Source organism: Panulirus ornatus, chromosome 9 (genome assembly GCF_036320965.1).
Source record: "Panulirus ornatus isolate Po-2019 chromosome 9, ASM3632096v1, whole genome shotgun sequence".
In the NCBI taxonomy this organism is placed as follows: domain Eukaryota; kingdom Metazoa; phylum Arthropoda; class Malacostraca; order Decapoda; family Palinuridae; genus Panulirus; species Panulirus ornatus.
In genome coordinates, this window is record NC_092232.1 from 46,965,350 (window position 1) to 46,992,771 (window position 27,422).

The 27,422-nt window shown below is 39.6% G+C and overlaps 1 protein-coding gene across 1 annotated transcript in view; it reads right to left on the reverse strand.

Moving 5' to 3' along the window:
• Positions 1 to 27,422, reverse strand: part of LOC139750065 (homeobox protein extradenticle-like) — a 77,019-nt gene that overhangs the window by 20,430 nt on the left and 29,167 nt on the right. Inside the window, exon 6 of the mRNA XM_071664401.1 lies at positions 5,139 to 5,257. Coding sequence (XP_071520502.1) covers positions 5,139 to 5,257 — 119 coding nt within the window. The remainder of the gene's footprint in view (positions 1 to 5,138; positions 5,258 to 27,422) is intronic.

Below are 27,422 nucleotides of genomic sequence, written 5' to 3' on the forward strand. Positions count from 1 at the left end.
CATCATAACTAAATCTCTAATATAATAATCACTTTTTCATATCCAACCCTCTCTGCACTTGCCATGCAGCATTACCCAAAATGGGATCTCCTGATGAAAAATCTTGAAAATGTGACATCTGTAACAACATCCCTTTCCAAATACCAAGTGCAGCACTTTACATGGGTTCAGTGGACTCATCTTCAAGACTACCTTTTTAACTTGGTTTAGAATAACAACTACTTCTCACATCACGTATCATGTTTCTCAACATGTGAAACATACAGGTCAATACTGCAGGCATAAATTGCTTCTCCCACAACAAGGCCTAGCAGATTGTTCCCCAAAACATATTGTGCAGTGGACTGTGAACTTTTCTAATCAACTATGTACCCACGCATAAAGTGGAGGCATATAGCTCTTCCATTAAAAGGAACTGTATCTATCCAACCTGAACTCTAAAATGTGAGTTCATACCCAACCTAACCTAATCCTTACCAAACTGCTCTCATCATTTTTCATATGCTGTATCATCCACACTGTTACCCCTACAGATATAAATTAATGCACCTCTAGTTCACACAAGCATCTACCAAACTAGTCTGGTACACCAATCAGTCACAGTATGCATGTATCAGTCCCTGACCACCCTCCTCATTACAACCCAACATATCAAGCCATATGTCAAGATGTACAAGCAATTTAATGAGTCTACAATGTCATTAGGGATGGTGGATAGTTCAGTAACTCTAGACTCAATGCAAACTGTGGATAACGTTGAAGCTTCTCGGTTTTCTTTTTCTGTCACACTTGTTTGCTATTTCCTGTGTTAGTGAAGTAGAGGAAAAAATACCGTTTGTATCCATTCTCTAGCTGTCATGTGTAATGCATCAAACCCATAGTCCCCTGCCGATAAACAGACACAGCCCCCTACCCATAAACAGATACCATACACCTTGCCATGGCTTCCCTGGCTGTTCCATGTGCCCTGGTTCAGTCCACTGACAGTAGGTTGCCCCCTGTATCTATCCATATCTTTGATGCATGTTCCCAATTGGAACTCCCTCAAGGAGGTGGCCATGGCAATACTCTCCATAACCAGAGAACTCCAGTACTGCTTCTTAGCCTGTCTGAGAGAAATTGGCATGAGGGCAAAAGGAAGCTGAAGGGGTTGAAAAAAGGGCAAATGAGAGTGGGGTGAGTGAGTGCCTGTAAACCTCAGGAAGTAAAAAGAAGTTGTTTTGAAAGGAGGTTAATAGTTGGCAAAAAGCAACTGAACTAATGAGAACATCAGTAAATGGGGCAAATGAGCAAGTGATAATGGGCAGTGATGAAGTGACAAGGAGATGGAGTGAGTATTTTGAAAAACTTCCGAAAGTTTGATAGCGGGGTGGCTGATGCAGGGTGTTTGGAACAGGGTGGTATGCAAAGTCAGAGAATCTTGGAGTATGATTTAGTGATAAGAAAAGAGATAATGAAGGCCTTGCACAGGATGAAATATGGTTAAGTAGGCTAAATTTCTTAAGAAAGGAGTTGATTGTGTTAATTGGTTAGTTAGGATCTTCAATGTATGTATGGATTATTATGGTATGGTGCCTGAGGATTGATAGAATGCATAAATAGTGCCACTATGTAAAGTCAAAGAGGATAAAGGTGAGTGTCCAAACTACAGAGGTATAAGTTTGATGAGTGCACCTGATAAGCTGTAAGGGAGGGTGATGGCATGTACAGAGCATCAGATTGCGGAGCAGTGTAATTTCAGAAGTGGTAGAGGAAGTGTGGATCAGGTGTTTGCTTTAACCCATTAAAGGTGGGTGATGTCACCTAATGCTCATAGAGCAGAAGCCAGGCAATGTTCAGTAACATTGGGCTATATTGCGTCGTAATAGTTTTTTTTGAATTTCACTACCTGTGATCATTGCAAGTAGGTAATCCAAGAGGCAAAGCATTCCTTTACTCAAAGGAAGTGTGATAAGCTCTCCATGTCATCTACTGACAGGTCCCTTTCTGGTCTTTAGCTGATGGCACCTCTAATAACCTCTGCCACTCTACCTTTCCTTCACTTTTCTTTTCTGACAGCGCTATAGCAGTCTTGCCCACAGACAAGCAACTCTCTTTGGTTCCCCTTTCTCCTCTAATTCCAACTTAGATGACTGTAACATTCATTCATCCCCTGATGCTCCTCTTACAAAGCCTATGTCCCTCCCTGTAATCTCTTTTTTGCACTATCCAAAAATTACTCCTCTATCTGGACAGAAGTAAGACTGATGGTATCCTTCCCAGTTTACTGTACAAGTGTGCCTCTGAACTTGCACCTGTGCTTGCTTAAGTTGGTACAGCCCTTCCATAGGAAGAATGACCATTCTAAACTCTCTAACCATCATCTTGTTGCATTGACACGTACCATTTCCAAAGTCTCTGAATCCCTCAACTTCCATATCCTCAGATCTCTAATCTCCAGTCTTCTCTCTAATCACCAGTATGGCTTCCTTAATGCGATATTTCTTCCTATATTACTAATATCTGGTCATCATCCCTACAAGATTTTCAGGAATCTTATGCAATTGCCCTTGATGTATCCTAAGCTTATGACAGGGTGTGGCATCAGGTTCTCATTTCTAAGCTTCCCTCTCTCATATCTAGCTTTCTCTCTGGCCAATCTATCACTGTGGTTGCTGATGGATCAACCTTTCCCCTTCCGCCATTAACAGCAGTCCCTAAAGGTTCTGTCCCATCAAAGATTTTCTTTCATTCGAAACTAACCAAAGGCACTCATACACTAATGCCTTAACACTGTATTCCTCTACATCCTTCAATTTTGCCCCTTCTCTCACTTGATCTGTATCTTGTCTTCCCAAAATTCCTAAGTAAATTCAGACATGGACAGAGCATCTCAGTGGGGTTGATTAAATCTGGTTGTTTAATGTCTCCAGGACCCAGTTATTATCCATTTCTCAACTGAAAATTACTCACAACTTTCCTCTCTCCCTTGAAGGTTCTGCAATTCCACCCCTCCACTTAATGAACATACTTGGTACTACTATAACATCCACTACCTTGGAAACCCCACAGTACGGAAATAGATAAACCTGTCTCTATGAAACTGGGAGTGATGTTTAGATGTTGAAAATTATTTTTTTCTGAACAGTTTCTCCATATACAAAAAAGGACTGATCTATCCTTTTATGGAGTACTGCTACTGAAAGCAATATCACATGACTAAACCTTAAATAAATAATGTTCAAAGCAGCATAACTTAACAGAACCTGCATAAAGCAGTGCAAAAATCTGCAACCTGCAAACTATAAATCATAAAGCTTCTTGGGTATGAATCCCAGACATGATGCCAGCTAACTGCTTATCACCTGTATGAATCCTAGACATACTGTTGCCTAACTGTGAAGAAAAGCCAAACTGGTACATCCCATTATCCTTTGCCAAATAGCTGTCAATGAAGTTGGCTTATTGTCCAAATGCTCACACTCCACGGCTGGGCAACTTGATGTCTAACACTTCAATTCCTCAAAATTGTATGATAGCAGGTCAATATCAACCAAGACAACCCAGGATAAGTGTACTCTTGCTGATGTGGACTATGATGAGAAAATATGGAGTATGACTGCATCCCTTCTTCACTGTGGACCTATCTGATCGCTGGCCTGCTTGCTATTCATTATGGCAAGCTAACTTTATACTCAGATCACTTACCTTCAATTTAATTCATCTCAGCTAGCGATAGATTAAAGAAGCTACACTATAGCAAAAAATCTCACTCCACTCGACAAAGACCCTTCATGAAGTAAAAACAATGAAAGAAGCTATCTGTACAGATATGATAAGCCAGACTGATTTTGTGATATTGCTAAGTTATATTTTACAGAAACAGGAGAAAAATATATCTGCCCTCTTTCACAACTCCTTTCACAGAAGTTTCAACTGCCACATATGACTTACTAGAGAAGAGAGGCTGTAAAAGTATGGGGCAGATCTCCATTAAAGGGCAGGAGCAACATGGATATTCATATATTATAATCAGCTCAATACTTTTGATTGGTCATATCTGATGCTTGTGGGATCCACAACACCTTTCTAAGGTTTATTACACAATTGTTAATAGAAAAAAAAAAGATTGGACAACACATCTGAGTAGCAGTGCCCTTAGCTCATTAGAAATAAAAATGAAAGGAGAAATGGGGATGGGCGATGCAAGAAAGGGAGCAGAAAAGCAGAGGAAAGGGGAAAAAAAGCCTAAAGAAGACATGCAAGATGGAGAGGGTACAAGAAGGGAGAATACTTAACAGTAGTGGACAGAGGATGAACTGAAGGTATGAGAGTTAGGAGCAATGGACAGAGGGTGTGGTTGATAAAAAGAAGGGATGGAGATGAATAAGTACTACAAGAGAGGATGGACAGAAAATGGGACTGGGCAGTGGAGAAACAAAGAGAGGAAGTAAAAATGGGACAGGGGATAGTGATAGGGATACTAGTGCAGATATTAGGAAAGAGAAACAGTACAGTCAGAAGTATATATAAAAGAAAAAAAAAAGGCAGAAAAGAGAGCACAGACATGATGAAAGAAAAACTGCTATTGTAATGGAGAGAGAGAGAGAGAGAGAGAGAGAGAGAGAGAGAGAGAGAGAGAGAGAGAGAGGGGGGGGGGGGGGCAGCAAGAAGAAAGAGCATGAAAAGAAGAAGAGGAAAAATGAAGGGGAGAGACAGAGTGGCAATATACAAGGAAAAAAGTAAGCAGAAAAAGGGAGGCAGATGGAAACTACATAGTGAGAGTTGGAGAGTAAAGCAAAAAAGGTGATCCAAAAGCAGGTAGACTGGGAGGCAAAGAGGGAGGCATAGAAAAATAGAAAATATAAGGAAGTAACACTTCAAATTTATGTTTTTTCATTCTACCAATATGTTCATATTCTATTTCATGATTTGCAGTAAGTTTTCTTCAAAGAATTATATATAGTATACTTTCTCATTGATTTTGCCCTAAAAATCTTAAATACTAGCTGCAACTGCATTTGAAATAATCAATTCAGACCTGTGATTGTGAAAAGTATATAAAAATGTGAAGTGTGTGTGAAGCAGCAGGTGTTTAATGTCTTTCATGTGCAGTATGTGCAATAGAATTGGAATAAGAAAGACTGGGTAGGACTTACCCCTACTCCTGAGTATCCAGAACCATTCATTCCTGGTATGCCATAACCCATGGAGTCTTCTCCTGGTGGCGGAGACATCATGGGGCCTGGAGTCCCACTCATGCTATATGGCGACGCTCCTGCTGATGTATAGTCTACAATAAGCTAAGCAGAAATACCACCAAGAGACAGGATATGATAGAAATAGATTTAGAAAACAGTGATTATCAACAACAAAATCCAGTAAACAGGTCAGTATATCTATTACAATCTCAATAACAAATAATTTGAAGAGAAGGCAAATATTGTTTTTGCACTAATGTCATTACATCCTGGAAATATCATGTTATATTTAGTTTACTTTTACTATAATAAATATGCAAATTTAAATAATAGTAATCTGACTTTGTTTAGCATATCTTTCATTTATGATTAAAAAATCATTTACTCTTTCCATGAGGTGGATCTGGTACACAAAACCTATCAAACAACTCATCTGACTTTGCTACTAACATCATTCATTCACAATTCCAAAATCATTTACTCTTTCCATTTCCATGGCATGAATCAGGTACAAAAAACCTATCATATCACTCATACACACCTCTGAATGAAGGATGGTAAGTCAACCCAAGTGAGTTGGGCTTTCCCTTTTTGCTACCTCATGGCGATTGGGTACCCTAGTTTAATACATATTACACAAAAACGAGGCGCATATGGTACATGCTTTCAACAAAACAGACGTTTGTTCACTTCACACCTACAGATGGAGATCTATGAGCTAGATGGGGATGGGGATTAGAAAAGGATTGCCTTAAAAAAAGGTGAATCCACTAAGTTTATCACCTCTTCAACCAACATAAAATTTATAAGGTAAGCAGATGCTCATTCACCCTGCCCAGGATTGTGAGGTCACAGCACAGAGGTACAGTAATGTGGCTGAGTCGTCCAGGCAACACCATCCACTTACTTGTCCATCTAATGGTGAACAGATGTGTTGGCTGGAATCTCAACCTTGTTTAATTTTCGATCAGCATCTTTTCCATTTACTTGTATTTTACAAGACTGATATAAGTACTTTGTTAGTAATTTCTGAAGGAAAATCCATACCAGAAAACAATGTCTGAACAGGCTGTCAACATTGAATTAAGGCCCAGCTGAGAGAGAGAGAGAGAGAGAGAGAGAGAGAGAGAGAGAGAGAGAGAGAGAGAGAGAGAGAGAGAGAGAGAGAGAGAGAGAGAGAGACAGACAGAGAGAGAGAGAGAGAGAGAGAGAGAGAGAGAGAGAGAGAGAGAGGGAGGGAGGGAGGGAGAGAGAGAGAGAGAGAGAGAGAGAGAGAGAGAGAGAGAGAGAGAGAGAGAGAGAGAGAGAGAGAGAGAGAGAGAGAGAGAGAGAGAGAGAGAGAGAGACAGACAGACACACAGAGAGACAGAAAGAATTTTCAAAAAAAGGAAAATAGCTACAAGAAATGGAATTCTTATGAACTGGTAATGTGTGTTGGCCTTTGTTTCAGTCAACTTACAAATGATAAAATGATACTGTGCTCTTATCATATTTTTCTATGCAACTCTGCAAGAAGTTCTTATTTTACGCGTTAATAATAAAATATACAATCAGCAAAATGCAGGAGAAAGTAGGTGAAATAAATGAGTCTTCCCTCCCTGCAATCCCATTCACTTTAAAACATTCAACATATCAACATGAAATTATACTGTAAACTGTATTTTCATATAATCTTTCTATATAATTCTCTTCAGGAGGTTCTTGCCTAATGTTTGGATTACATGCCAACATTCCCACTTTGGGAACATATAACTGAAATGCTGTAACACACCTGATCTGTAAGTTTCATAAGAATGTACAAAATTTATGCAGTTAAATGTTTAACTGACCACAAACAATGATATTTTGCCATTGCTTTAGGTCTAAATTAATTTTCTGATTATTCATATTTTGCTAATTTTCACCCACATCAGTATTTCTTTTTCCACCTTCAGATTACTATAACAAAAAGATAATTGTATTTTGCATTTACATTTCAGTACAGAAATCCATAAGTCATTTCATATGAAGTAAAATGTTCAAATACTTATCAATTCTACATAAATACAGAGCATTTTTCACAAAGTTTCCAATAAGGGTACAATGACAACCAATGATGCACTTCAAATTTGGATTCTCTTCCATCAAGAGGAACTTGAATGTTGCTGATAGCTATAACTTGGCTCAATCAAAGATAACTAAAGCACTGCCACTATTTCACAAATTTCAGAATAACTGACAAAAATATGCTAAGTTTCATGAACTTCTCATACTGACAAGGCTGTGATTCTGTACCATGGTCAGGACAGTGCAAAACAATTCATAAGAAATAAACCTGTCAAATTTGGATATAGAATGTGGATGTTGCACAGAGGAAATGGCTTTCTGCACAACTTTTCCATCTATGTTCAAAAAGAGGGAAACAAAATGTTGACTTTAGGATTCCATGCTGTCATGGAAATGCTACAACCAGCAGTGAATGCAAACCAAAACAGTCTTTTTGATTATCTTTTTCACATGTTATAAGGTAACAACTGAGATGAATGAGCAGGACATTATTGCTACAGGAACTACCTGCAAGAACTGAAATGAACTGCCATTACCTGTAAATGAAGCCAACAGAAAACTGGAAAAAGGATCATTTGATTTCTGGTCAGATGAGAGAGTGTTGTGTGCTAACTGAAATGACAATACCACTCAAACTGTTGCCAGTAACTACAGGGACCTCTTGATTTAAACATATTTGATTTACATCACTCTTAAGATAACATGCACAGTCCATTTACACCTTCTTAAGCTGTATGAAAATGTTCCCATCAGCATGCTTATGAAACAGTAAAGAGTAAAGAACCCAGAGTATATATAATGACTTGGCAGTGGTAGAAGGAGCAGCAAAGAGATTTCAAGCAAGTTCTAGTAGGTTTGTAAATTTTTAGATGACTGGTGAGGCTGCTTCTGCTGATGTCATTCGAGCCAAAAATTTCTGGGGAATCTTGAAAACCATTTTATAAGGAAGGCAGTTATTCTACTATGCAGATCTTTAAAGTGGATGAGACCAAAATATTTTGGAAAAGAATTCCTTCAAAACCATACATTCCCTGTAAAGCAAAGACGCATCAGGATTCAAAGGTTGTTATTTTCTGTTTTTCTTAACAGAATTCACAGAATTTCATATTTCCTGATATGTGTATACTGTAGTTTTTCTCTGGTATATTATTTGGTACTCTTCTTTCTTCTTTCACACTATTCGCCATTTCCCGCGTTAGTGAGGTAGCGTTAAGAACAGAGGACTGGGCCTTAGAGGGAATCCTCTGTTCTTATTATTCGGTACTGTCTTATCAATAACAAAACCCCCTTATATCCACTACTTACATTATTTGTGTTTTTGATCTACACGACCATTTTCAGGAATATAACTGCTGCATAAATTGAGAGGTTCCTGTACTGTACTACAGTGTTAGTTCAGATCAAGCAACTGAAAGGCAAATAAAAAAAAAAAGACATTCAACCAACCACACCTCACAATGTACAACAAAGGATGGGAGATGTCGATGCATGTAACCAAATACACATATCCAACAGGTCAAAAGATGCACTCAAAAAAGTGGTGTTGGAACTTACCTTAGCATATCTTCAACTTATCTGTATTTGTTAGATTTAGGTTCAAATATCACTCACTCACAGTCTAGTTGAGAGCTAGTTACAGTTATGGGAAAAGTTCAACGAGAAAAGAATCAACTGAGAGGTCCAGCTTAGAAGGCTGTTAATATGACATGAATAATTTACTAGGACCTTGCTCAAGGATGTTCTGAGTTAAGATACCAAAGTGAAGTGCAATGAATGTGAATTACATCAGCATAATGCACAATTTTCTTTCTTTTCAATAGATATAAGGAAAAAAGCACTCTTATAATTCTGTGTTCAATGACAATTGTATTTATCTAGTTTGACAAATGAACACTGGTTTCTGTTTTATTTAACAGGGAAAAAATGCAACTGAGTGGGAGATGTATAAAAGAAAGAGACAGGAGGTCAAGAGAAAGGTGCAAGATGTGAAAAAGAGGGCAAATGAGAGTTGGGGTGAGAGAGTATCATTAAATTTTAGGGAGAATAAAAAGATGTTCCGGAAGGAGGTAAATAAAGTGCGTAAGACAAGGGAGCAAATGGGAACTTCAGTGAAGGGCGCAAATGGGGAGGTGATAACAAATAGTGGTGATGTGAGAAGGAGATGGAGTGAGTATTTTGAAGGTTTGTTGAATGTGTTTGATGATAGAGTGGCAGATATAGGGTGTTTTGGTCAAGGTGGTGTGCAAAGTGAGAGGGTTAGGGAAAATGATTTGGTAAACAGAGAAGAGGTAGTAAAAGCTTTGCGGAAGATGAAACCTGGCAAGGCAGCAGGTTTGGATGGTATTGCAGTGGAATTTATTAAAAAAGGGGGTGACTGTATTATTGCCTGGTTGGTACGGTTATTTAATGTATGTATGACTCATGGTGAGGTGCCTGAGGATTGGCGGAATGCGTGCATAGTGCCATTGTACAAAGGCAAAGGGGATAAGAGTGGGTGCTCAAATTACAGAGGTACAAGTTTGTTGAGTATTTCTGGTAAATTATATGGGAGGGTATTGATTGAGAGGGTGAAGGCATGTACAGAGCATCAGATTGGGGAAGAGCAGTGTGGTTTCAGAAGTGGTAGAGGATGTGTGGATCAGGTGTTTGCTTTGAAGAATGTATGCGAGAAATACTTAGAAAAGCAAATGGATTTGTATGTAGCATTTATGGATCTGGAGAAGGCATATGATAGAGTTGATAGAGATGCTCTGTGGAAGGTATTAAGAATATATTCTTAATATATTAAGAATATATTAAGAATATATGTGGGAGGCAAGTTGTTAGAAGCAGTGAAAAGTTTTTATCGAGGATGTAAGGCATGTGTACGTGTAGGAAGAGAGGAAAGTGATTGGTTCTCAGTGAATGTAGGTTTGCGGCAGGGGTGTGTGATGTCTCCATGGTTGTTTAATTTGTTTATGGATGGGGTTGTTAGGGAGGTGAATGCAAGAGTTTTGGAAAGAGGGGCAAGTATGAAGTCTGTTGGGGATGAGAGAGCTTGGGAAGTGAGTCAGTTGTTGTTCGCTGATGATACAGCGCTGGTGGCTGATTCACGTGAGAAACTGCAGAAGCTGGTGACTGAGTTTGGTAAAGTGTGTGAAAGAAGAAAGTTAAGAGTAAATGTGAATAAGAGCAAGGTAATTAGGTACAGTAGGGTTGAGGGTCAAGTCAATTGGGAGGTGAGTTTGAATGGAGAAAAACTGTAGGAAGTAAAGCGTTTTAGATATCTGGGAGTGGATCTGGCAGTGGATGGAACCATAGAAGCGGAAGTGGATCATAGGGTGGGGGAGGGGGCGAAAATGCTGGGAGCCTTGAAGAATGTGTGGAAGTCGAGAACATTATCTCGGAAAGCAAAAATGGGTATGTTTGAAGGAATAGTGGTTCCAACAGTGTTGTATGGTTGCAAGGCGTGGGCTATGGATAGAGTTGTGCGCAGGAGGATGGATGTGCTGGAAATGAGATGTTTGAGGACAATGTGTGGTGTGAGGTGGTTTGATCGAGTAAGTAACGTAAGGGTAAGAGAGATGTGTGGAAATAAAAAGAGCATGGTTGAGAGAGCAGAAGAGGGTGTTTTGAAATGGTTTGGGCACATGGAGAGAATGAGTGAGGAAAGATTGACCAAGAGGATATATGTGTCGGTGGAGGTGGAGGGAACGAGGAGAAGTGGGAGACCAAATTGGAGGTGGAAAGATGGAGTGAAAAAGATTTTGTGTGATCGGGGCCTGAACATGCAGGAGGGTGAAAGGAGGGCAAGGAATAGAGTGAATTGGAGCGATGTGGTATACCGGGGTTGACGTGCTGTCAGTGGATTGAATCAAGGCATGTGAAGCGTCTGGGGTAAACCATGGAAAGCTGTGTAGGTATGTATATTTGCGTGTGTGGACGTATGTATATACATGTGTATGGGGCGGGGTTGGGCCATTTCTTTCGTCTGTTTCCTTGCGCTACCTCGCAAACGCGGGAGACAGCAACAAAGTATAATAAAAATAAATAAAAAAATATATATGTATATATATCCCCTGGGGATAGGGGAGAAAGAATACTTCCCACATATTCCCTGCGTGTCGTAGAAGGCGACTAAAAGGGAAGGGAGTGGGGGGGCTGGAAATCCTCCCCTCTCGTTTTTTTTTTTTTTTCAATTTTTCCAAAGAATGAACAGAGAAGGGGGCCAGGTGAGGATATTCCCTCAAAGGCCCAGTCCTCTGTTCTTAACGCTACCTCGCTATCGCGGGAAATGGCGAATAGTATGAAAAAAAAAAAAAAAAAAAAAAAAAATATATATATATATATATATATATAATTCTTTCATACATTTGCCATTTACCATGTAAAAGAAGTACTGCCAAGAACAGATGAAGAAATGGCCTTGTTTGCATCCACTCTCTAGCTGTCATGTATAATGTAAAAAAAAAAAAACACATCCAATATCAGGCCCCCACAGGCCTTTCTGTGGTTTCCCCTGACTACTTCATAAGCCCTGGTTCCCTAGTACAGCCCACTGACACCATATTATCATCCCCTGTAAACCACAAAGCTTCAACTTGCTCTATTCTCTGCACATCTTACATCCTCATGTATGTTCAGGCTCCTAGTCTTCAAAGCATTTTTCACTCCATCCTTCCATCCCTTCCTTGGTTTCCCCCTTTTGCTTGTTCCCTAACTTCTGACAGTACAACCCTCTTCAGCTCTCTCATATATACTCATCTCTTTTTTTATGTTGGAGGCTCCAGTCATAAAGTCCATATCAAGGCCAGGTCTTAAGTGAAATATAGAGAGGCTAATGAGGGGGGGGCAGGCATGGGAAAAGAGTTACGAATTTTGGAGGAAGTGAAAAACCCATCTTTCAAAATGTGCCAGATCACAGTGGTTGGGAAAGGCATTGAAAAGGTAAAGAGTTCCATAGCCAAGGAGTCATCAAACCCCTTGAAATGCCAATGGCCATACTACCAGACCTCTCTCTTACCCTATCATTATTTATTCAATCAACCTTCTTTAAACCAAACATTTTGCTTCCAAAACATTCACACTATCTTTTATATTTTTGTCTAGGGCTCACACCTCACATCCATAGATCACTGACAGGATCAATATACCAACAAACATAGCCATCTTTACTCTTAAAGACAGTGATCTCTCTTTCCACAAATTCCCCAGTGTACCAAAGACCTTTGCCCCTTTACCCATCAAATGGTTCACTTCAATTCCCATGGTTCCATTTGCCACTATATCACTCCCAAGCGTCTAAAACACTCCACTTCCTCCAAGGTCTCTCTACGCTAACTCCCACTCAAAATAACCTCTTTCCATTGCTAATCCTAATAACCTTATCTTTATTCACATTTACTCTCAACTACTTCCTCTCTCACATTTCCAAACTCAGACACCAGCTTCTGCAATTTCCCACCTGAATCTGCCAACAGCACTGTATCATCAGTAAACAACAACTAACACCTTCCAGACTGTCCCATCCCAGCAGATTGCATAAACAGACTGAATAACCATGGTGACACCACACAACTCTGTCTCAGGTCCACATTCACCTGGAACCCTCACCTTCCTCTCCATCTACTCATGCATATACCTTACTCTCTTGATAAAAGCTCCTCACTGCCTCTCATAGGCTTCCTCCCACACCTCATATTTGTAGCACCTTACACACAGTATACATATCTATCAGCCCTATTGTATGATTTCTCCAAATCCATAAATGCCATATATATATCCTTCTGTTTCTGTATTTCTCATGCATATCCTTCCAAGCACCTGGAACCCCAACCATCATCTCCACCTACTTACACACATGCCTTATTCTCTTGGGGAAAAAAAAAAAAAAAAAAAAAAAAATTGTTGCCTCTAACAAGTTTCCTCTCACACCTTAAATTTGTAGCACCTTCCACACAGCATACATGACTATCAACCCTATTGTATGTTTTCTCCAAATTCATAAATGCATAAATGTTTTTGTATTTCTCATCCTTCAAAGCAAACACTATTTCCACATTTCTTTAATCACTCCTGAAACCACACTGTTCCTCCCCAGTCTGAAGCTCTGTGAGTGCCAACAAACTCTCAATCACGACTCTTCTATAAAGCTTACAATGTACACTCAATAAACTTAGACCTCTGGAATCTGAACACTCACCTTTGTTCCCCTCTGCCTTTGTACAGTGACATTAAATATGCATTCTGCCAATCCTGAGGCACCTCACCATGATCCATGCTCATACTGAAAATCCTAATTAACCAATCAAGAATGCAATCAGTGCCTTTCTGCAATACCATCCACTCCAGTTGCCTTGTCACATTCCATCTTATGCAAGGTTTTCACCACTTCTTTCCTAACCACATCACATGCCATGACATTCTCACTTCACATACCTCCCCAACCCAAGCACCCTACATCTACCATTCTGACACCAAGCACATTCAACAATCCTTCAAAGTACTGACTCTATCTCTTCACCTCATCTCTACCTGCTACCACTTCACCTTACCAATGTTCCCATTTGTTCTCTTGTTTCTCAATATCAACCTCCTTCCAAACTATTCTATTATTCTCCCTGAAATTTGTTGATAATCATTCATCCAAACTCATTTTTGCTCTCTTTTTCAACTCCTGCATTTTCTTGACTTGCTGCTGCTTTACCTTGTATATCTTCCACTAATATGCACTCCTTCACTGTAAGTAACCCCTACACATCTATATTTTCTCTTTCACTAGCAGATTAACTTCATATCACCACTTAATACCATTCTCACCTACCCAACTTTCACATACCACACACTTCTCTTGCAATTGCTTCCTTAAACAACTCCCATTCCTCACCCACTCCCCTAGATTTATCTACTCTCACCTTTTGCCAATCTACACTCAATCTCTCCTGTACCTCCCCACACAAGTCTCTTTTCCAAGCAGACTTTTTTTCATCACCCACATCATTTCCTCTCTTCCAAAAGTCTCTACAAAGCTTTACCCTCACATCCAACACGTAATAATCACACATTCTACCAGCTGACCCTCTAAGCACATTTAAATCAAATACTCTTCCCTAGGCACACTTACCTATTAGTATGCAATCCAATAAAGCCTACTTACCATCTTTCCTACTCCACATATACTTAAGTATGTCCCTTTTTAAAACCAGGTATTCCCAATCACAAATCCTTTCTCTAATATAATTCCACAAGATGTTCACCATATACATTCACATCCCTGAATATCCCATGCCTCATAATTATACCCTCAACTTTTGCACTTAAATCACCCTTCGCTAATATTCAACCTTTTGCATCAAAACTGCTGATGCACTCATTCGGCTGCTCCAAAGGACTCGCCTCTATTTGTCACCTTCCTTCTGGCAAGGTACATTAAGCACTGTAATCACCCATCTCTCATAATCCCCTTTCATATTTACCTACTTCAGTCAGGAGCTCACATTCTTCAACTCTCTCATACATTCCCACAACTCCTCCTTCGGCAGAAATGCTACCCCTTCCCTTGCTCTCACCCTCACACTTAGATTACACTTGACTGGATCCACTATCTTCACACAAGATTTTCTCCTTCCAGTAACTCTAACTGTTGAAGATAATGATTCATTTGAACTAGGAAACCAGTGACTCCATAAGCATTTCTTGAGGGGTCTGTGTCACAGCAGCAGTTGCCTCACCTAAACATTATGACACTGACATATACTCTGACACTCAAACCAGCAAATGACTGAATCAGTGACTTGGTGAGAATCTCCTTGAGCAGAGGGTCTGGTGTCACCCATCGCTGATACCTCCACTGACCAATGTCTGTCACCATATCCAATGAGAGGGGGAGGGGTGCACATGGTACATCGTATCTGGGATCTGGGGTCCAAAAAAAGGCCCAGGAATTTCCTGGAATCTCAGAAAATGTTTGCATATCTTGAAGACTAGCAATCCACCCCTCTCTCATCTACCATACCCTTTTTGGCCTTACAGCTCATGGTATAAAACCCTAGTGGATAAAAACGGGATGACTAATGGAGAAGGAAAGGGGACCCAAAAGAAACTTTGTACCCCGATAAAATTCCTCTCAGAGGCCCTGTCTATCACTACAATCACACTGTACCAACCAGTGCTTGTACAAAACATCTAAAAACAGCCATTTACCTACTACTGTGAATGTAATACACTATTCATCAGCAAGCAAATCACTTAGTTCTTCCTTAGTTATGTGCATACCAACTACTATCCTACCGTAATGCAACCACTGTGAAAATGCTCAACAATTAACGCTCACCTTCAAATACATGATGTTTGCCAACCAAAATATCACTGCGATTCTACCAATGTGTAGCTTTTCATCACATAATGTTCAACTAATCATCTCCTAATGCATAATGTATAAACCAATTAATCTGCACCATAAAACTTCGTGTATTATGTAGATATACCTCACTCTTACCCAAAATCCACAAGTATCCTGCCCTAATTTGATCTTAATCTCTTTAGTGATTACTTAACTAATTTTCATCATTATGACCCCCCCACATTCTGTAATTTCCCAACTGTATATCTTCAGCCAAACAGATGCAAAAGTCAACACACCATTCATTTATTAATTCATTTGCCAACACTAACTTTACCCTTAAAACATTTCTGAACTTTTCTCTTTGTTAACTTTGAGCTTTTTCACTTACAGCTACAACATCAAGGTTCCTTTACTCAAATAGACTACCAATCTCTCACTTATCTTGGTCATATCCAAACACACTCAGAAACAGAAGCCTGAGCCTTTGAGAAGGATGAGCACTCCTTGCTCTGCTCCTTTTCCTATACCATCTATTACAAATCGCCATTGCCCGCATTAGTGAGGTGATGCCAGGAAGCAGACGAATACAGACCCATCCACTCCCATACACGTATATAGATACTACATTCTTTTTTCAAAGAAGAGACGAATACAGACCCATCCACTCAAATACACATATATATACACACACACACACACACACACACATATTTTTTTCAAACATATTCACCACTTCCCATGTTAGCAAGGAAGTGCCAAGAAAAAAGGACAGGCTTAGAGGGAGAGGTTAGAGGAGAATCCTCACTTTGCCTTCTCTGTTCCTTTTGGAAAAGTAAAAAGTGGAGGGGAGAATTTCCAGCCCCACACTCCCACCCCTTTTAGCTGCCTTCTACAACACGCAGGGAATATGTGGGAAGTACTCTTTCTCTCCTATCACAGGGATATGTATTCCTACCGGTACACCACCGATTTTCCGCCAACTGATGGTTCAGCACCTCCTTTAGTCCAGACAAAATTTCGTGACGGAACTTGAAATTACCGCGGCCATATGGCTTCTGAGGCATATGAGAGTGTCAGCTGTGGTGTCAAACATAAATACCAGTCCATATTGATCCAAGATAAAGTAGAACTGTTGAAAAAAATGGACCGTGGTGTTTCAGTGCATAAGCTGTGTGACAGCTACAGTACTGGTTCATCAACTGTTTATGATATAAAGAAGCAAAGGGAGAAAATATTGAAATTCTATGCAGACAGTGATTCCAGGAAGCAAATGACGATTAGAAAAATTATGAAAGATGGTAAGAGTACTGAGCACGATTGAGTGATGATGGAATGATTTCAATAGCATCGGAGTGATGGAGTGGACTTGTCAGGTATTATGATAATGGACCAGGATAAGTTGTCCCATAAAGAACTTGAATTACAACATGAGTGTGACTATAGTGAAGGATGGATTCAAAGATTCAAAAAGCACCATGGAATTTCCATGAAAAAAGTGTGCGGAGAAAAACAGTCTGCAAACTACACAGGAGCTGCTGAGTATGTGGACAAATTTGTGAAACTCGTATCTGATGAGCACCTCAGTCCTGAGCAGGTATATAATGCATACGAAACTGCATTATTCTGGCAATGCACACCTAGGAAAACACTAACAAAAGAAGATGAAGAAGACCCCACAGGATTCAAACAGGGGTGTATCTAGGGGAAATAGCGCCTATGGCAAGCAGTGAAATTGCACCCCAGTCCAAACATATGACATCAATATTTTTTATTTTCATTACCTCCGCCAAGATTATGTTTTTACTGGCATTTGTTTGTCTGTGAGCAACTTTCAACAAAAGTTATGAACAAATTTTGATGAAAATTTCAGGGAAAGACAGAAAGACACATGGACCAACTGATTAGATTTTGGGAGTGATCCAAATCATTGTCTGGATCCACGAAGCCATTATGGAAATATCAATGTTTGTGAGTAACTATTAAACTAATAATGATATCAATGAGATTACAAATGCCAAAGATATGTTTTCATGGTCATGAAATCTAAATCTTTAAGATCCGAATCATTGTCTGGATCCAAGACGCCATTATGCCACTGGCGCTGCCATTCAAGTGGCACCCAGGGCACCTGCCCTACCTGCTATACCCTAGATACATGTTTAATTTCAATTTCTAGCAGTCCATGGTATACTTTAGACTCATGGGAGATGTATAATTAGTGGGTTAGAAGTGTGTTGATGAATTATCATTACATGACCACAGTTGGTCCAGCAAAATAGTTAATCCGAAAAAGGCTTTGAAACCAAGAGTGCCAGAAAATTGGTGGTGTACCTGTACTATAATTATTATCATAACAATATTAAAAGTAAGGTATGTGTATGAGTAGGAAGAGAGGAAAGTGACTGGTTCCCAGTGAATGTCGGTTTGTGGCAGGGGTGTGTGATGTCTCCATGGTTGTTTAATTTGTTTATGGATGGGGTTGTTAGGGAAGTGAATGCAAGAGTTTTGGAGAGAGGGGCAAGTATGCAGTCTGCTGCTGATGAGAGGGCTTGGGAAGTGAGTTAGTTGTTGTTCGCTGATGATACAGCACCGGTGGCTGATTCTGGTGAGAAACTGCAGAAGTTGGTGACTGAGTTTGGTAAAGTGTATGTGAAAGAAGAAAGCTGAGAGTAAATGTGAATAAGAGCAAGGTAATTAGGGTTCAGTAAGGTTGAGGGACAAGTAAATTGAGAGGTAAGTTTGAATGGAGAAAAACTGGAGGAAGTGAAGTGTTTTAGATATCTGGGAGTGGATTTAGCAGCGGATGGAACCATGGAAGCAGAAGTGAGTCACAGGGTGGGGGAGGGGGACGAAGGTTCTGGGAGCGATGAAGAATGTGTGGAAGGCGAGAACGTTATCTTGGAGAGCAAAAATGGGTATGTTTGAAGGAATAATGGTTTTAACAATGTTATATGGCTGCAAAGCATGGGCTATAGATAGGGTTGTGCAGCAGAGGGTGGATGATGTGTTGGAAATGAGATGTTTGAGGACAATATGTGGTGTGAGGGGGTTTGATCGAATAAGTAATGAAAGGGTGAGAAAGATGTGTGGTAATAAAAAGAGTGTGGCTGAGAGGGCAGAAGAGGGTGTATTGAAATGGTTTGGACACATGGAGAGAATGAGTGAGGAAAGATTGACAAAGAGGATATATGTGTCAGTGGTGGAGGGAAAGAGGAGAAGAAGGAGACCAAATTGGAGGTGGAAGGATGGAGTGAAAAAGATTTTGAGCAATCAGTGCCCAAACATATAGGAGGGTGAAAGGCGTGCAAGGAATAGAGAGTATTGGAACGATGTGGTATACTGGGGTGGACGTGCTGTCAATGGACTGAACCAGGGCATGTGAAGGATCAGGGTATACCATGGAAAGGTCTATGGGGCCAGTTGTTGAGAGGGAGCTGTGGTTTTGATGTATTACACATGATAGAGAATGAATGTGAGCAGATGTGGCCTTTATTTGTCTATTCATGGTGCTACCTCACTAACATGGGAAATGGTGATCAAGTATAAAAAAAGAATATGTATGAAAGGGTCTTGGAGAAAGGACGAGTTTGTAGTCTGTAGGGGTGAGAGGGCTTGGGAAGTGAGTTAGTTGTTGTTCGCTGATGATACAGCACCGGTGGCTGATTCTGGTGAGAAACTGCAGAAGTTGGTGACTGAGTTTGGTAAAGTGTATGTGAAAGAAGAAAGCTGAGAGTAAATGTGAATAAGAGCAAGGTAATTAGGGTTCAGTAAGGTTGAGGGACAAGTAAATTGAGAGGTAAGTTTGAATGGAGAAAAACTGGAGGAAGTGAAGTGTTTTAGATATCTGGGAGTGGATTTAGCAGCGGATGGAACCATGGAGCAGAAGTGAGTCACAGGGTGGGGGAGGGGGACGAAGGTTCTGGGAGCGATGAAGAATGTGTGGAAGGCGAGAACGTTATCTTGGAGAGCAAAAATGGGTATGTTTGAAGGAATAATGGTTTTAACAATGTTATATGGCTGCAAAGCATGGGCTATAGATAGGGTTGTGCAGCAGAGGGTGGATGATGTGTTGGAAATGAGATGTTTGAGAACAATATGTGGTGTGAAGTGGTTTGATCCAGTAAGCAACAAAAGGGTAAGAGAGAAGTGTGAAAATAAAAAGTGTGTTTGAGAAGTGCACTGAAATGGTTAGGACATATGGCGAGAATAAGTAAGGAAAGGTTGAAAAAGAAGACATATGTGTCAGAGTGGAGGGAAAAAAGAGAACAGGAAGACCAAATTGGAGATGAAAAAATGAAGTGAAAAATATTTTGAGCGATTGGGGCCTGGACATGCAAGAGGGTGTAAGGCATGCATGGGACAGAGTAAACTAGAACAATGTGGTATACTGGGGATGACATGCTGTTAATGGACTGAACCAGAACATGTGAAGCATCCGGGGTAAACCATGGAAAGGTCTATGGGGCCAGTTGTTGAGAGGGAGCTGTGGTTTTGATGTATTACACATGATAGAGAATGAATGTGAGCAGATGTGGCCTTTATTTGTCTATTCATGGTGCTACCTCACTAACATGGGAAATGGTGATCAAGTATAAAAAAAGAATATGTATGAAAGGGTCTTGGAGAAAGGACGAGTTTGTAGTCTGTAGGGGTGAGAGGGGCCTGGGAAGTAAGTCAACTGCAGTTTGCTGATGACACAGCACTAGTGGCAGATTCAAGTGAGAAATTGCAAAACCTGGTGTCTGAGTTTAGAAGAATGTACGAAAGGAGGAAGTTGAGAGAAAATGTGAATAAAAAGAAAGTTATTCGGTTTAGAAGTCCATATGGGCATGTTATTTCAGGTGTGAATTTGAATGGAGACAATCTGGAGGAAGAGGAGTGTTTCAGATACCTGAGAATGGACATGGCAGTGAATGGAGCCATGATAGTAGAAGTTGCAAGGTATGTGAGGAAGCAAAGATTTTGGGAGCATTAGAAATGTGCGGAAAGAGAGGTTGTTACCTTTACAGGCAAAATTGAGTGTTTGATGATACAGTACTCCCAATGATGGTGCATGGATGCTAAGGGTGAGCTACTGCTAAGATTGAGCAGAGGGTGAATGTGTTGGGAATGATATGTTTGAGCACAGTGTGTGGCGTGTAATGGTTTGACTTAGTAAGTTATAAAAGGGTAAGAGAGAGGAACGTTAATAAGAAGAGCAAGGTTTAGAGCTGAAGAGGATGTGTTGAATTTTTTTGGACATATGGAGACAAGTATGGAGAGGTTGACAAGGTAGATATATGCATCAGAACTAAAGGGGAAAAGAGAAGGGGGAGACCACATTGGAGATGAAACAATGGAGTGAAAAACATTTTGAGTGCTCAAGGCCTGAACATTCAGGAGGTTAAAAGGTATGCATGAGATAGAGTGAACAGGAACAGTGTGGTATACAGGGAGTGACATGCTGTCAATGGACTGAGCCAGGCCACATGAAGCAGCTGGAATAAACCGCAGAAAGGTCTGTTGGGCCTGGTTGTTGATAGGGAGCTATGGTTTTGATGCATTATACATGACTGATACAAAATGGATGTAAGTAAATGAGGACTCTCTTCATCTGTTCCTGGTGATATCACACTAATGTAGGAAATGGTGAAGTAAAAAGGGTTAGAGAGTGTGGTGGTAATAAGAAGAGTATAGTTGAGATAGATGACGTGTTGAAAAGGTTTGGAAATATAAAGATAATGAGAAAGGAGAGGTTGACAAAGAAGATATGTGTGTCAAAAGTGGAGGAGAATAGGAGAAGGGGGAGACTAAACTGGAGATGGAAGGACGGCATGAAAAAGATTATGAATGCTCAGGGTCTGAAAGGCATGCATGAGGTAAAGTGAACTGGAGTGAAGTGGTATATATGCCGTCAATGGACTGAACCTGGGAATATGAAGCAGCCTGGGACAACCATGGAATGGTCTGTAGGGCCTGGTTGTAGATTTGTGTGCATGCAATGGCAGTGGGTGCCGGTGGTTTTGGTGTTGTGCTCATGACATCTAGAAATTGGATGTGAGCAAGTAAGGCCTTTCTTAGTCTGCACCTGGCACTACCTCACAAAAGTGGGATATGGTGAACAGTTTGAAAAAATACCTATGTGCATAGGGTGTCTCAAAAATTGAATCCACCAAATCTTATCAATGTATGGCACAACTCAACATCTTATTTCAGGGAAAATATAACAGAAAATAAATGATATTCAAGTAATCTTCCTACACTAAAAAAATGTGTTCTAATGGATTTTAGGTTATGATATCTTACCCTCACTGTATGGATTATTTGTAATTTTTAGCATATCAATGTATTGTCTATCTTAAAAATTCATTTCTGTACCAACACATCATAAACATAAATCTGCATTTTTTTTTTTTTGATACAAATAATGTATTATGAACGAACATGTCATGTTTCCACATGAATATAGGATCCACCAATCTTGTAGTTAAGAATACTCTAATGCTCAAATCTAAGCAATGAACTAGTCTTACAAATCTCTTTTAGGCGGTTTTATAAACTGTAATTGCACATAAGAGGATGTGGGCTTTATATCAAGGTATATATAGCCTGGACCCTGTCTCATGGGAAGGAGGGTCTGTGTTTCAGGCAGTATTTATCCTGATGTAAAGACTTCTTCCCCTAAAGCAAATTTAGTTTATATAATCACCTATGAGAAATACATCAGCCCAATTGATTTACATGGATCATGAGTGAGGCTGAAGATTGTGGTGGTGAAGTGTGAGAGGAAATGAGGGGAGGCATGTGACAGGTGAGCAGTGATGCTCATCACCCCTTGTGCAGCCCTTCCATCCTTACATGCTACCTTTGCAACAGAAAGTGTTTGATTGCTTCTTAATGGGCATATCTCCTTCCTTTCCTTATATGTTCAGCAGGTGCAAAATACTAAAATCCTATATTGCTTGTTCACCATAAATGTGGCTGAATTAATATCAGTAAGAGATTGGGAAGAATCTCCTACAATGACTCAATTTACCAATACATTACACATATTGTTACAAATGGGTTCATTTCATAAGCTAAAGGTCTTTATAATAAGTTTTACTGAACACACAAAAATTGGATACAATATTAGAATCTCAGGTATCTTGTTATTAATAGTGAGGTGTTGTGCCTTTTCTTGCAGGGTTTGTTTAAACTTTCCACTAAAGTGCAATAATTTTTCCGTCTAAGACATAGTGTTCTAGTTTGTCTCTAAATATTTGGCTACAAAATTCACATGATTAACATCTCCAGATTGGCCAAAGTACCAATAGTACCTACAACTTATCCTCAGTCTGCTGATCTTATTACTTTCTCTATATACATGTTTTACTTTACACATTTCAATATGATGAAATTTATTTTCTACCTGTGCCTATCTGTACTTATATGTTTGCTTCAAAGAGGTTAATAACAGCTTTGAGACTTCTGACTAATAACCTAATTTTCTTTTCAACGATGCCTTTACAAAGATCAAGTACAGATAAAGAATCAACTCCGTCATTCTCCTGGTGGCCTATATGAGAGAGAATTCACAACAATTTGATTCTAATTCCTTGGCCAGTAATGTCTGAATATGTCTCTGATTTCAGGGACCAACATGGTTCATCCTGACTCAGGGTGTTTAGGGCAAGCGATGAGGATAAAGGATCAGAGATAATTCAATTGTCTTTGACAGTGATTTCTATAAGCTTAAGAGTGATGAGCATGGCAGACAATTCAGTCAGTAGGACAGATGCCCATTCATTAATTCTAACATTTTTCTCCAATCTACTACCACAGGGCTGGATCACAATTGTAGTACTGGTCCCCTCAATACATTTTGGGGTAGATATCAAAGAATTTGTGGGATTTCTAGGATCACAATAAATATAACCCTTACATTCCAACGAATACCCTACCACCACCAGCTACTGTACTACATTCATAGAATGGTAACTGTGCAAATAGTGTATCATATTTACAATTAACAGTATGTAATAGGTGCATAATTTACAATGAAGTAATATGTGCTTCTGTGTCTATTCATCTACTTAAACTAATCAAATGCCTGTTTCCTGACATGTTATTCACATTCTGGCATAAAAACAGGCTTGAGAAATCTCCCTCAAGAACATAACCACCTTTTTATTCCAATAACTTTTAAGCTAATGGGTTCCATTATTTATGGGATATCTGCTGAGCTGTGCTTCCAGGAATGCATTTCCAATGTAAAGAGGCAATTAGGGGCATTGTACTGTAATAACTGCATGACTGCTTACTGTATATGTTGTACGGTACTTTATAAAATACTAGCTGGAGTACCCCTGTTGGGAAGGCAAAATACTCCTTCCCTACACCCCCCCTAATGTAACTGTCCTCATGTCATAGGCCACCTTCCATGACCTTCTACATATCATCCTGTATCACAGAGTTAGTCTGGAGCTGATTAATTAACAAATGTGGAAACACACTAGTGCAGATATATATTAGTTAGAGGATTCATTCCCCCGGGGTCCACCCTCATGTCCTTCCTCATGTCATGCTGTTAGCTTAAGTGGAGAGTGTTTAGAAATGTGGTAATATATAAGGAAAAGGTACACATTATATGGAGGTGTTTGACCACCCTGGGAGATCTCACCCCCGCCCATGATATTCTTCATGTCATCCTGTATCACTGTGACAACGTTGATGCTGACTGATTAAGAAAAGTGGAAATGCATAAGGAACAAGAGAGACTTTTAATAAAGAGGTTCAATTTCCCCATCGATAACCTTCCTTATGTTGTCCTGTATCATTGTGGAAAGTTAGGTGTGGACTGATTGTGAACTGTACAAACGTATAAAGAATAGATACAGATTAGATAGAGGGTTTAATCTCACTCCAGGTGTCTATCCCCATTACCTTACTTAAGCCATCTGAGTCAGGAAAGGTGATAATTCATCAAGAAATGTGGAGACATAAGGAACAGAAACATATTAGATGGGTGGTTCAAACCCCCATTAACCTTCCTATATCAACTTACAACACTGTCAAGTCTGGTGCTGGTTGATCAAGAGATGCAGAAATTGTCAAAAAAATGGAGACGGCAGTGGTGGAAACCCTCCCCTCTTAGGTAATTTGATAAGTCCAAAACCCCTTATTCCCCATGATCTTCCTCATGTTCTGCTATACTATGTCAAGTTTGGTGCTGACTGAATAAGAAATGTGGAAATGTATACTGAAAAGATACACGCACGTCACACACACACACACACACACACACACACATGTTCAATCTATATATATATAGATTCTGTACTCACCAGCAAATAAACTCCCAGTGTAGCCTCCTTCTGCTACAGTATGTGTATAAAAGGTAAATATCAAAGGTTAAAAGTGCATTGTTAACAAACAAATGTGGGATACAAACACTGACAATTAGCTAAACAATTCAATCTAGAGGTGCACACAGCAAAACAAACATTATGCCATAGAACTACTACTGTATATCAAAAGGTGTAACGGTTTGATGTCATACTTTATCTACATCAAAAACTCAACATGCATATGGACACCAAAAGTACTGGTTACCAAGAAATTTTCTTTTCTTTTTTTTTTACTTTCCTTTCACTTCTTACAAGTAAAAAGAGACTCACATAAGAGACAAATCTGGTTGATGTTCCTCTTTGAACTGATATTTGTAGTGATATGATGCACAAAACACTCAAATAATTAGAAAATGATTCAGCCCTCAGAAGCATCCCATAAATCTTTGAAAGATAATTAGAAAGCATTGTTGGGTATGTGACAAGCTTCATGCCATCCATTATCAGCAAACATTTCCTTTTAGCAGCAGTGCTTAACTGTTAAATACTATATACTATCATAATTCCTGTACAAATCACATCAAATTATCATAATCCAGAATGGTAAGTAATTCTGGCCTGCTTACTTCCACAAAATGGTCTAGAGTATTCAAATACATGCTGCTGGATGATATCACACATCCTCCTACACCAATTTTCCACCAATCACCTTAGGAACTACATGTTAACTTCAGCATTATATTGCTTATATATAAGTCTACTCATTTATATACGTATACTTTTTTTGTGCTTGTTGCAGTTTCCCACATTGGCAAGGTAAAACCAGAAACGGACAGAGAAATGGTCTCATTCACTGACACCCATTCTCTGGTTGAAACCACAGCCCCCTATCCAAAACTAGGCCTCATAAACTTTTCAATCATTCCTCCCAGCCACTTCACATGCCCTAGGTCAGTACAGTGACAGATTGTTGCCCCTTGTATATCATATCACTCCGATTCACTCTATCCCATGCAAGCCTTGCACTATCCTGCTTGTTCAAGCCTCAAGCACTTAAAGCCTTTTCCTTCTACATCCTTCCATTTCCAATCTGTTCTACCCCTTCTCCTTTTCTCCTCTACTTTTGAAAATTCTTTCCTCTTTGTCTACCTTTCCTCACTTATTCTGTCCTTACATCCGAACCATTTCAAGCACATCTTGTTTGCCTCTCTTAATTGTACCCCTCTCTCTTACCTTGTCATTCTTACTTGTTCAATCCCCCTTACACAACATGTTGTCCTCACACATTTCATTTCGAACAAATTCACCTCTTCCATACATTTTCCTCTAGAGCCAATGCCTCACACCCATACATCACTGTTAGGACAACTGCATCTTCAAACATCCACCAGATAATCTATTTTAGCTCCCATGATCTGTTTGCTGCCATCACCACTTCCAGATATCTAAAGTACTCCACTTCCAAATAACCTACCTCTCATAACAGCTAAACCTAATAGCCTTGCTTTTATTCACATTTATTCTCAGCTTCCTCCTTTCACACACATTCCTAAATTCCGACACTAGCTTCTGCAGTTTCTCACTCCAATCTGCCACCACTACCATGTAATCAGCAAACAACAGTGACTCATTTCCTAGGCTCCCTTACCCACAACAGGCTGCATTCATACTCCTCTCCAGCTGCATGCATCCACCTCCCTCATCACCACACCCATAAACAAATTAAACATCCATGGTGGCATCACAAAAACCTATAACAGATCCACCTTCACCTGGAATCATTCACCATCTTTTCCTCCTACTTGCACACATGCTGTAATATGTTGATAAAACCTTACTTTTACATGCATTGCTCTCATTTCATTGTGGGAAAAAAAAAATCTGAATGACACACCTTCTAAAACCCTTCCTTCACCATTCCTTTAGGTAATCTATATACCACTGACATATAAAATATACTGGCTCAGTTTTTGTAAATATCCTTTGCTTTAACATGCATTTCTTTGATTTCATCACTGAAAGCATAATTTGAATGAATCTATCCTCCAAATCAACCTTTCTATCTACACCACTTCCCTAAGGAACTACATGTTTACTTCAGCATTATAACATGGCCATCTTTGCTACAACTTTTTTTCATAATCTCATTCTTACATGATAGAGGAATAATATTTGAGGATCTCTTTTTTCCCCCATATCATGACCAACTTTCAGCCAGTCACCCATCATTTATGGATTAAAACAGTGCTATAGGTATGAACAATGTGCAGTGATATGCAAATGAAGGCAGCTGGGTAACTTGCCGTGACCCTCACATGCACATCTACATGGATAACAGGCTTTTAAAAGCACAGTAAGATGGGGAAGAGGTGCAGGCAGTTAATGTATAAACTCACAGTTAGCACTAGATGACTAAACTGTTTAGTGGTTAAATGAGTGCTAATCTGATGGGTGACTATGAATATGTACATGTGTATATATATGCATTATCCCCGGTGATCAGGGAGAAAGAATACTTCCCATGTATTCCCTGCGTGTTGTAGAAGGCGACTAAAAGGGAAGGGA